The sequence below is a fragment of the Ursus maritimus genome, unplaced genomic scaffold (assembly GCF_017311325.1).
Source record: "Ursus maritimus isolate PB19 unplaced genomic scaffold, ASM1731132v1 scaffold_46, whole genome shotgun sequence".
In the NCBI taxonomy this organism is placed as follows: domain Eukaryota; kingdom Metazoa; phylum Chordata; class Mammalia; order Carnivora; family Ursidae; genus Ursus; species Ursus maritimus.
The window spans coordinates 141,219-152,924 of NW_024426619.1; the positions used below are offsets into that span (position 1 = coordinate 141,219).

General features: G+C 35.9%; 1 protein-coding gene across 1 annotated transcript; it reads left to right on the forward strand.

Annotated features, from left to right (window-relative positions):
• The first annotated feature begins 8,993 nt into the window (after positions 1-8,993).
• On the forward strand, positions 8,994-9,941 carry LOC103680919 (olfactory receptor 4M1). Its single transcript, XM_008710433.2, has one exon. It carries the CDS (start codon positions 9,000-9,002, stop codon positions 9,939-9,941), a length of 942 nt encoding a protein of 313 aa, XP_008708655.2. The 5' UTR covers positions 8,994-8,999.
• Positions 9,942-11,706: the final 1,765 nt, after the last annotated feature.

Consider the following 11,706-nt stretch of genomic DNA (forward strand, 5'->3'; position numbering starts at 1 on the left):
AGGCAGCCGCTTAACCAACTGAGCCACTCAGGTGCCGCATCCTCTGCCCACTTTTAAATTGGACTTTTTTTTTTTTGATGTTGAGTTGTATAAGCTTTTTATATATTTTGGCTATTAACCCCTTGTTGGATACATTATTATTGCAAATATCTCGTCCCATTCAGTAGGTTACCTTTTTGTTTTACTGTTTTTTTTTTTTTTTCCTTTGCTGGGAAGAAACTTTTTATTTTGACATAGTCTGAATAGTTTATTTTTGGTTTTGTTTCTCTTGCCTGAGGAGACATATCTAGAAAAATGTTGCTATGGCTGATGTCAGAGAAATCACTTCCTATGTTCTGGTCTAGAAGTTTTATGGTTTCAGGTGTCATATTTAGGTTTTTAATCCATATTGAGTTTATTTTTATGTATGGTATAAGAAAGTGGTCCAGTTTCATTCTTTTCTATGTTGCTGTCCAGTCTTCTCAACACCATTTGTTGAATAGACAGTCTTTTTCCCACTGTATATTCTTGCCTCCTTTGTGATAGATTAGTTGACCATGTAAGTGTGAGTTTATTTCTGGGACCTGTATCCTGTTTCATTGATTTGTGTATCTCTTTTCGTGCCAGTACCATAATGTTTGGATTACTACCACTTTGTAGTATATCTTTAAATCTGGTATTGTGTGATACCTCTAGCTTTGTTCCTCTTTCTCAAGATTGCTTTGGCTATTCAGGGTCTTTTTTGGTTCCATACACATGTTAGGATTATTTGTTCTAGTTCTGTGAAAAATGCTGTTGGTATTTTGATAGGGATTGCATTGCATCTGTAGAATTCTTTGGGTAGTATGTCCTTTTTAACATTAATTCTTCCAACCCATGGGCATAGAAAATCTCTCCATTTGTTTTTGTTGTCTTCAATTTCTTTCATCAGTGTTTTATAGTTTTCAGAGTATAGTTCTTTCACCTCTTTGGTTAAGCTTATTTCTAGCTGCTTTATTCTTTTTGGTGTAATTGCAAATGGGATATTTTCTTAGTTTCTTTTTCTGCTATTTGTTATTAGTGTATATAAATGCAACAAATTTCCATGTATTAATTTTGTATCTGCAACTTTACTAAAGGTAATTCTGTCATCATCACTTCACAGAGTATAATATAAAGATAATTTTAGGAAGAAAAATTTCTGAAAAACATGAAATGGAGATCAGGCTGATAGAATTAAATTGAGATAGAACCTAAAGTTCTTTATCAGAGAACATTTCTAGGTGAGAGGTATTGACAAGTATTTGTGGATTCATAGATGGGACAGTCAGTTACAGGTTGATTTAGGGAAATAAGGAGTTTCTCTCTTATTCATCATTATATGCTTGGTGCCTAGTACAGTGTCTGACATACAGTAGCTAATCATTAAGCACATGTAGAAGACACTGAATAAAAGAAATATTAAGGAGTTATTACTTAAGGCCTTTATTGCAAACATCTGTAAGCTGTTCAAGCAGTTCGTGTAGTATTAGGTTTGGATAGGTCTCCATTTTCCTAAGGATCCAACATCTCTAAGTGATATAGTCCTTTGGGACAGTAGAATTGGAAATGCACATCACAGTCTAGAGGGGTATCACACATCATAACTTTTTCTACTTCTAATCTAGGGAAATGAGCCATTTCCTTACTTGTTATGGGAAATTCAGATGTGTTTCTATGCTCCTTGGATGAAGCACACATCAACTTTTAAATTATTCCCTCACTGTTTTGATTCCTAGCTGGCTGACCCTGGCCTCCAGAGAAATGATTTTCTTAGTCACAATCCATGATACTAGTTAGCTCATTGTTACATCATGGAAGGAACTGATGTATCCCAAAATATAGAAGACAGAGCTTTCTGTTGTAGATGGGGGAAGAGAAACCTCTACCCCTCTATAGTCCCTGACTACACCAAAACTGTCGCCAGCAACTGGTAGGTGGAAGGTTGGCATTATATTATTTACATAAACTACTCTATTTTTTGAGACAACGGGGTAGATATAGTAATGGGAATAACTCTGTAAAGTACTCAAAGAATAGTGGTAAGAAGCAGAAGCTTCTAGTAGGGAAGGGTGTTAGGGAAACATAGTGATCCTATAGAGTAGACCTTAACCGTGGTGGACAAACAAGTTCTTCTTTTGTTTCATGCCCACAGGGAAGGCATTTTGAATCAAGGCTGAACAGGGCATTGAGAAGGATGACTTGGTCATCTCTTATTTACAGGGTGAGCCATTCTTAAACAGTCTCGATCAGGGAAGGTTGTTCTGATTTAAGAGTCTTCAGGGAGTGCCAAATCATTAAAATAATCTTCCAAAATTTTGAATCCTGTCATTCCTAAAATGAAGTCAGGAAAAACCTGACCTTATGATGGTGTGAAGAAGATGGGGGAGTAGGACCTGACATGTTTCATCTTGAAGGGACTGGAGTTGGTAGTAGCAACAACTCTGGAGGTGATAAAGGAGAAAAAAAAACAACTTAAAAGCAAAGAGACTCGACTCTTATTTGAAATTAATATGGGTAGAATAGGTATCTTAAAAAGAGGATTCCAGGAAACAAAATCCGGAATCATGAAGCAGAGTCAGAAAACACCAAATGGATTAAGGAAACAATTAAACTTAGAAGTATTTAACAGTTTTTTCCTATAAGGTCATCAACTAGTTTATTCACTTACAAATCCATCCATCCATCCATCCATCCATCCATCCATCCATCCAACAAACACATATTAAGGACCATAGTGTGCAAGAAATTATATTAGGCACTAGATAGACATACAAATGAGACATGCCTTCATATTTTTGAGGGGCTCAGAGTTTCAGTTATATTTTGGCTAAAATAGAAACTGAAAACTACAATGCTATGAGTACAGGGGTTTTGTTTTGTTTTGAGATGTGAACAGAGTATTACTTTGGGAGTCCAGATTTGTCTAGTGTTCATTAGAAATTATTCATACAGAATTTCAGGCATTTTGGTATAAAGGCCTTCTGAGACTAGCCAGATGATTTAACAATAGTGATTTCTTAAAAAAAAGATTTATTTTTAGATAGAGACAGAGTGTGCACAAATGGGGGGAGGGGCAGAAAGAGGAAAAGAAGCAAACTCCCCACTGAGTGGGGAGTCCGATGCCGGGCTTGATCTCATGACCCATGAGATTGTGACCCATGAAATCATGACCTAAGCCGAAACCAAGACTTGGACTCTTAAAGGAGTGAGCCACCCAGGATCCCCAACAATAGTGATTTATCAACAGTTGCATAGGATTGTAGTCTGGGGAAAACAGGAGAAGATGGTAGTGTTTAGAAGTCAGATTTTTTTGGCCTCTTCTCTAAGCTGTTTCTCAGATTTAGTCTTCTGGATCCAAGGAGAGTAGTTGGGGATAGAGTAGGAATAAAGACGTCTAAACAGACATTGAAGGGCAATATTTTGGAAATCATATATAAAAACAGTAGTTTCTCTAATGAACTTGCTTCTTTGCAAAGGAAATACAAGCATCATTATTATCAAAATGACAATAGTGATAATAATTTAAGTAGGTATAAATTATATACCAGGGTTTTTTTTTCTGAGCTTTACATGCATTAGCTCATTAATCCCTACAATAATACCTATGAGGTAGGTACTATTACTATCTCCATTGCACTAACGGACACATTAAGGGAGAGAAGTGAGTGAGTTGCTCAAGGTCACATAACTAGTAACTTATCAGCTGTGATTAGAGCCAAAGCACTCACACTCTGTATCTGTCTATTTTAAGAGAAATGCACAAGCAGCAGCAGATTTTCTCATATTGAAATCAGCCCTTCTCTGATCCTAATGCTTTCTTCTTGCCTAGTTTCCTTTGGGCCACAAAGAATATAGGAAATCAAGATAATTACTACCCTTTGGTATTCTCTGCTGCTGGTTTATTTGTGAGACTAAAGATTCCTGGTATCCACATATCCTTCTATATGGTAAAGATGTGTTTGTATGCTGCCTCCTCACAGAGTAGTCTCAGAGGTCACAGAGTAGTCTCAGAGGTCACAGAGTATCTCCTTACAGAATAAGATAGGTAAGCTCGATGTCCTAGCAATCGGAAAAATGAATTTATTTCTTTTACATGTTGTCTGTATCCACAATGATGATTAAATCACTGTCCCTGCACGTTGTCCCCCACATTGTTCTTAATATACCATCCTGGGGTCTTCACTCTCAATCCACTTTTTTCTTCATCAAATCATAGAATTATACAGCTAAATTATTCATTAAAATTCTAGTTGAAATCCCTTATGTTGCTAGGAAGAAACTGTTGTAGAGGGAAGTTGAATGAGCTTCCTAAGGTCACACAGATTTTGGTGGCTAAGCTTTCATGGGAATCCAAGTGTCTTAATTCTTCTTCAGCACTCTTTATAGCTGCCTTTCAAACTGGAGTATATGTCACATAAGTACCCCACACTTTCTAAAATTCAATTCTTTATAAAGATTTTCGAGAAATTAAAGGAATATATAATATTATATGTGCATGTCTATATACAACAATATAAGACTCATAAAGATAAAATGTTTCAAATAATGACTTTGTTTTTGTGATTCCTTAACCTATGTTCTAAAAATATCCTTTTTTGAATGGTTTGCTCTAACATGGATCCTACTGAGGTAGAGTACTCTTTAAAAATAAACACATATTTCTGTTTTCTAAAAATCTAGTACCTTCCTATTATGCTTCCCTCGAGGCTCCCTTCCTCACTTGACCTTAGTCCCATTTCTCAGGGTTTCCTTTGTTCTGTTCCCTAGCTCAGGGAAGGCTTAAGTTCTACCACAAAGCCTTCACCACAGTCCCATGATCGGCAGGTTTGAAAGGCTAAAGTACTATTCTTCTCTGGGGAAGAATTTTCAATAAATCTTCATTTGAATCTATTTATCAACATTTTCTTTCTTTATTTTATAAAACTATTTTGCTTTTTCGTTTAAATGAATACTCACCAGTGGCAATGTGACCTATAATGATGACTGTTTTCATTCTCAGAAGAAATGCAGGACTAATAACGGCCTCTTTCTTTTACAGCTTTCTTCCCCTTCATCAGTACATTTCCCTTTCTTCCATTTTCCCAGCCTCTCAGTTTCAGCTTGCTCCTTCTACATTATGTTATTAAAGCAGGGTCTGAAAGCAGTTCTTTGCATTGTGAGCTTTTGGTTTCCAGGAAGGGCTAAGATGAGTGACTTTTACTCTGGGAGACACTGCCTTCTCATTCACATCTTTATGTGGGGAAAGAGAATCAATAGTGCTCATGATGATAGCTAACATTTTAAAATGCCTCTTGTATGAGGGTAATCCAGTATCTCTTGAGTCATTTAATCTTTTACTATTTCAGGATCTCTGTGCTAGACTCCCCAGTTCCTCAAATTGGCAAGAAAACTATTCTCCGTGTGGTTACTAAGAGCTTGGCTAGACACATGGACGAACACTGCATTGTTGGTAAGGAAGAAGTTCTGCACAGATTCTTACTTTTCCCCAAAGCACTTGTTCCCTTGAGGAGAGTTCACGGTTCACTCACCTGTAGGGAAAGCTTCTGTACTTCTAGGTTTCTCCATAGTCATCCTCTAGATACTATATCCCTGCAGATTAAGCATGGAATGGGAATTCACTAGATGTTATTAAAAGAGGAGCAGGCTTTTTTAGATTTCACATATAAGTGAGATCATGCAGTATTTCTTTGTTCAGCTTATTTCACTCAGCATAACATCCTCCAGGTTCATCCATGTTGTTGCAAATGGATGATAGCTAAAATTTCAGAATCTCTTTTTTTTAAAGACAGAATTATATATATATATATATATAATTATTATTATATTATTATTATATCACATTTCCTTTTTCCATGTGAGTGTAGAGTGGTTGTTACCAGGGACAAGGAGGTGGGGGAAATAGGGAGATGTTGGTCAAAAACAAAGTTGCAGTTATGTAGGATGAATGAATAAGTTTGGGGAGCTAATGGACAGAATACTGACTGTCATTAATAATACTCTATTGAATGCTGAAAATATGCTAAGAGAGTAGGTTTCAGGTGTTCTTGTAACTGAAAAAAACTGTGAAAACTGAAAAAACTGTGAAGAGATTCTGTTAATTAACTTGATGATAGTACTTATTTCACTTTGTATATGTGTATCAAATGATTGTGTTGTACACCTTAAATATATACAATTTTTACTTAAAGAGAATAAAAAGAGGAGCAGCCTTGGGGGGTGTAGTGTAGGCAGGATAAAGTAAAACCTGCCGACCAACCAGTACAGCTGCTCTAAGAGTAAGTGCTGGCTTAGGATAGCTAACTCTTTCTAGATGACAGCCTAGGAAGGAAATGCCCTAACCCAGCACCCACGGATGGCTTATCTCCTCCCAGAATTCCCACAAACAGAATTCCTTGCTCCAGATTATATTGGCACATCCCCAAGCTTTTCTTAGAGTGTGGACAGAGTGTTCCTAAATATTTATGGCAGATTCATTCAAATTTTATTAAAAACTTGAATGTGTTGGATGAATCTCATTATAGACATAGAAGATATAAAGTTACATTTTTAATAGCCTGCCGTTATGGTGTTCAAGTTCCAACTGGCTTTGGTAGTATGACAATAATGACTACAATTTAACACTAAATCCTGCCAATTGCATCTCCTAAATATTTTCTAAAGAAAACACTTTATTTCTCTCAATAGCTGTTGCTTTATCTGTAGTTTAAGCCACATCTAATTCTATTTCAATTTATTTGCAAAGTAGCCAGGGTGATAGTTCTAAATCACAAATTTTGTTAAGCTATATTATATAGCTTAGCAAGCTATATAACATAACAATATATTCCAAAATATATTGGAACCTGTTAAAATCTAATTTTCTTTTTATTGACCACATTACTTGGTCTTTGGCTATTTCTACTGTGTTCTTGTGCTTCAGTAAGTTGCAGGTCTTCTGTAGTTCCTATTTGCTATTCTCTATTCCTAAAACGCTTTTCTCCTATTTTCAAAGTTAGTTGAAATGTCACCAGTTGAAAGATGCTTTTCTAAAAAAATCCTCACCATCAGTACCATGTGCCACTACCATTTATTTTCTATCATAATTCCCTTTTTATTTCCCTCTTGTCTCTTATTAATAGTGGTAATTATTTATTTTGCTTATTTATAATTCATTTACTTATTGATGTTTACTAAGTTGTTTGTCTATATTTCTAAAGTGGAAGTTCAGTGAGGCAGAAACTGAGTCTTCCTTGTTCATTGTTCTGTTCTCAGCAGTTAGCACATGGTAGATGTCCCCTAAATACTTGCTGAATAAACAGTTTATAGAAGTGACACAGAAGGTGTTTATTTTGGGATAGAGCTTTCAATGTCATATGTAAAGTTTTATGGAGGCTATCAGTCACCTTCTCCAGGTAAATAGGATGAAAGCATTGCTTTCTGGGTTGCTAGGAAATATGTCATTCTGGATAATCATGCTCTTAAGAAAGTTGAGGATTGAAAACTGGCAGCATTATCTTTCTTTCGACTAAAATCTTTCTAAACTGAATTTTAAATTTCCTTCCTTACTAAACATGATTAATTAAATCACTGAGGCCCACCCTGGGCTATTCATGGATGTGGGAATATTTACCCTTTTGCTAAATAGTCCCATAATGCTGAGCTTTCTGAGTGTTTTTGTTTTCTGCTTTTTGTGTCAGATTGCTGCTAATTACTGGTCTTTTCTCTGTGTGTCTACTTGTAGTGAACCATCCCTTCTTTATGAATGCTTTTTTAACAGATCAGGAAGGCATATGTCTATGTTTGATAAAATTATGCACAAATTGAGTCAGTAGATTGCAGGGAAGAAACATTGGGTTTCTTTAGTCAATAGTATTCATAAGCTTTAGTGCCTGGATGCTGTTAAATCTATTTGGTTTTATAGAATCTTTTTTTGTTTGTTTGTTTTGTTTTGTTTTTTTGTTTTATAAAATCTTACGTTTGTTTTTCTATGCTTACCTCCTGAAGAGAGGCAATATTATAAAACTGCACATCAGTAGAACAGAAACAACTCTTCAGTATTGGCTGTTGGTTACAAGAAATACTTGCTTTGATGGGCAGTTTTTATATTACTTAAAAGAAGAAGCATATCTGGTAAAGTGAATGATTATCTTATTTTTATTTGATGGGTTTTGTTCTATCTTATAGTGGTAGGTTCAATACTAGGACTTGAGCAAAATTTTAGCAATAATCTTATTCCCACTGTCACCTTGAATTGGCAGAATGGGTTAGCTTGGGTGGCAATCATACCCATTCCTCAGATCACTATATCTTCTTCCTACCTTCATGGAACAGTGGATAAACTGCATGGTCAGTGGAATAATGACATCTGGTTACAGCTCGAAGAATTTTCATATATGGCCCTGCATTGTTGCATATTGTGGCTGCTTACCTATTGCCAAGGATTAAGCTGTATAGGCTTTGGTTAAGGAAAAAAATGTCTATTCACCACACATGAAACCCTGAGATCTTTTTGAAAGATTAAAATGAAACTACTGCCAGATCAGTGTACCTGATATTAGACAAGAAGCATAAGTTTTCAAGTTTGCTAGATTTGTCAACAACAAAAAATCTAGAAATAACTAGATTTACTTGTTACCAGTCTACAATTTAGCTTCTCTCATAAGTAGTTACACATAATGCTTACTAAGGTAGATATATGGGGAAAGGATCAGTGCACTGCTGAGTTTCATAAAAAATAGAAATTAATAACAGTAATAGATTGGGATTTTGGTTTCAGATATGTGACATACTTCATATGGTTTCAGTGTTTCTAATTTTCAGGTCATCACTTACTCTTTCCCTGTCTTGGCTTATCAGACATCAAATGGAACAATCAAATGTATCCTAATACAGTCCCTTAATGACACAGAACAATCTGATGATTTCAACAGCAGTAAAATAAATCTAGTTAAATGCTATTTGGAATAATTGTAATTTCTGTATTTTTTATAGCCATATTATTTTTAAAAAAAAGTGAAGAAATGGAACCCGTAAATTACACCAGGGTGACCGAATTTGTTCTCACTGGCTTATCCCAGACTCGAGAGGTACAACTAGTCCTATTTGTCATATTTCTATCCTTCTATCTGTTCATCCTTCCAGGGAATATTCTTATTATTTGCACCATCAGGCTTGACCCTCATCTGACCTCACCCATGTATTTCCTGTTGGCTAATCTGGCTTTCCTTGACATTTGGTACTCCTCCATCACAGCCCCTAAAATGCTCGTGGATTTCTTTGTGGAAAGGAAGAGAATTTCCTTTGGTGGGTGCATTGCACAGCTCTTCTTCTTGCACTTCATTGGGGCCTCTGAGATGTTCCTGCTCACAGTAATGGCCTTTGACCGCTATGCCGCCATCTGCCGCCCTCTCCACTATGCTACTATCATGAATCGACGTCTCTGCTGTATCCTGGTGGCTCTCTCCTGGTTGGGGGGCTTTATTCATTCTATAATACAAGTGGCTCTCATTGTTCGACTTCCCTTCTGTGGGCCCAATGAGTTAGACAGTTACTTCTGTGACATCACGCAGGTAGTCCGGATTGCCTGTGCCAATACCTTCCCAGAGGAGTTAGTGATGATTTTTAGCAGTGGTCTGATCTCTGTGGTATGTTTCATTGCTCTCCTAATGTCCTATGCCTTCCTCCTGGCCATGCTGAAGAAACACTCAGGCTCAGGTGAGAGTACCAGCCGGGCCATGTCCACCTGCTATTCCCACATCACCATTGTGGTATTTATGTTTGGACCATCCATCTACATTTATGCTCGCCCATTTGACTCTTTTTCCCTAGATAAGGTGGTGTCTGTGTTCCATACTGTGATATTCCCTTTACTTAATCCCATTATCTACACCTTGCGAAATAAGGAAGTAAAGACAGCCATGAGGAAGTTGGTCAACAGATGTATTTTATGCAAAGAGAAGTGAAAGATAAGTGGCATATTCTACAATCTTTCCAGGTCATCGTCCTAAAGTAGGAAGCATTTGCGGCAGTAATAATGCTTTCACTACCTCTTTTCATCTGAGTTCTTAAATTCTCAGATTTTTCCCTCTATTTGGTGAAAAAGCAAAGAAGTTGAGATTGAAATAAGGATCGGTGATAGAATTCAAGATTTTGCCATATCCTAGAAGTAATTTTTAAGAATTCATAGCAGAGTTTGGTTACTACAAACATTCCAGAGGAAGTTGCCAGTCAAGTAGTGGTTTTTATAGCCAGTCTCTACTTACATCCTCCAGTGTGAAAGCAGATTTGGAGGAAAGGGGGTCTAGGTTGACTGGAATTGACAGACATCTAGCTGTGTGATTTTTAAAAGATTATCTCCTTTGTCATTTTTGTGTGTTTTCTGTATTTTCTAATTCTGTTTCTCATGTTAAAATTACATTAGTAAGGTGCTGCTTTTGTTAGCCCTATAATCTAGAGTTCTTTCCCATTAAACCGTTTTTTTTTAAGTACCTATGACAGAGACTTGGGTGTACTGGTTCTCAGAATCTTTTAGTGAATTATTTAGTAGAGATCAATTTATTATTCCCTGATACTAAGAACCTGATTACTGACCTTGCTTCAGAATATAAAAGATAGACTAGTATATTTGAATTTGTATAAATTTATTTACTTATATTAACTTCCACTTTCAAAACTAGGATAGTGTTCATCAAAGAGTGAGAGGATTTTGTGTGTTCTGAGCTTTAGTCTTATGTTTTCTTTGATAATATAATATGACTAGACTTTGAGGGGAACAGGTATCTGTCAGCATCAGGAATGAATATATATAAATGAATGATGGAAACAATGATGAAAACCTCAGGTACACAGGATGGAATGATTGCACATAAAGTTTATTCTTTGCTTTGGGAATTTTTTCTCTTTGACGACCCTCTTTCATCTTCAAAGTTAGAGTGACTTCTCTTCTAAGAACCCAGATACACTGATGGAAATGATGACTCCTGAATTTTGAGTTGACTGCTCATTGTCTGGAAATGAATAAAATAGTAGACTTCTCTAATATTTCACAACAGAGCATGAAAAAGAGGATCTAACATACAAAATATATATAGATATATAGGTACATATATATAATAAAAATGATTTATGTTTCTAGATTTTGTTTCCTCATTGTTATTTCTCTGTATCTGAAATAGTCAGACTTCTATTCATTTTGTCACTTATCCTTCATTTAGCTAGGATTAATGTTTTTGGGGAAAAGACTACTGACTCAATATGCTCTGCAAACACCATTACACTGCTACTACATAAGGGTATTTATTGAAAATAGGGAAGCTAGGAATAAGAAGAAAAAATGTCAAACACAGCAGTGTAATGAAGATATTAACAATATCTCAATATTAACAAGATGAACTTTACCGTAACATTTGGTAAAAAACATCTTTATTATCCAAACAAAAATACAGTTCTTCTGTTTTTTAACTAATAAAATAATATGTTCATTAAAAATTAAAAATATATGAACATGTAAGTAGAAAAACAAACATTACTGGCAATCTCTTTTTCCCTAGGGATTGGGGTTTTCATGTAACAAAATTTGTGAAGTCCCACACACCCAGCTCTACTGGAAGCAGGCCAGTTTGCCTGTCTGCATTGCTATAAAATATAATGAACTAACAATAAATTGAGGTGAGGTGGAATAAAAATCTTCAGACAAGTAAGGGTAACCTTCAGATTATATACCTAGCA

What these genes read in the sequence shown, in the direction of transcription:
- LOC103680919 (XM_008710433.2), top strand. Translation starts at nt 9,000, where the DNA reads ATGGAACCCGTAAATTACACCAGGGTGACCGAATTTGTTCTCACTGGC.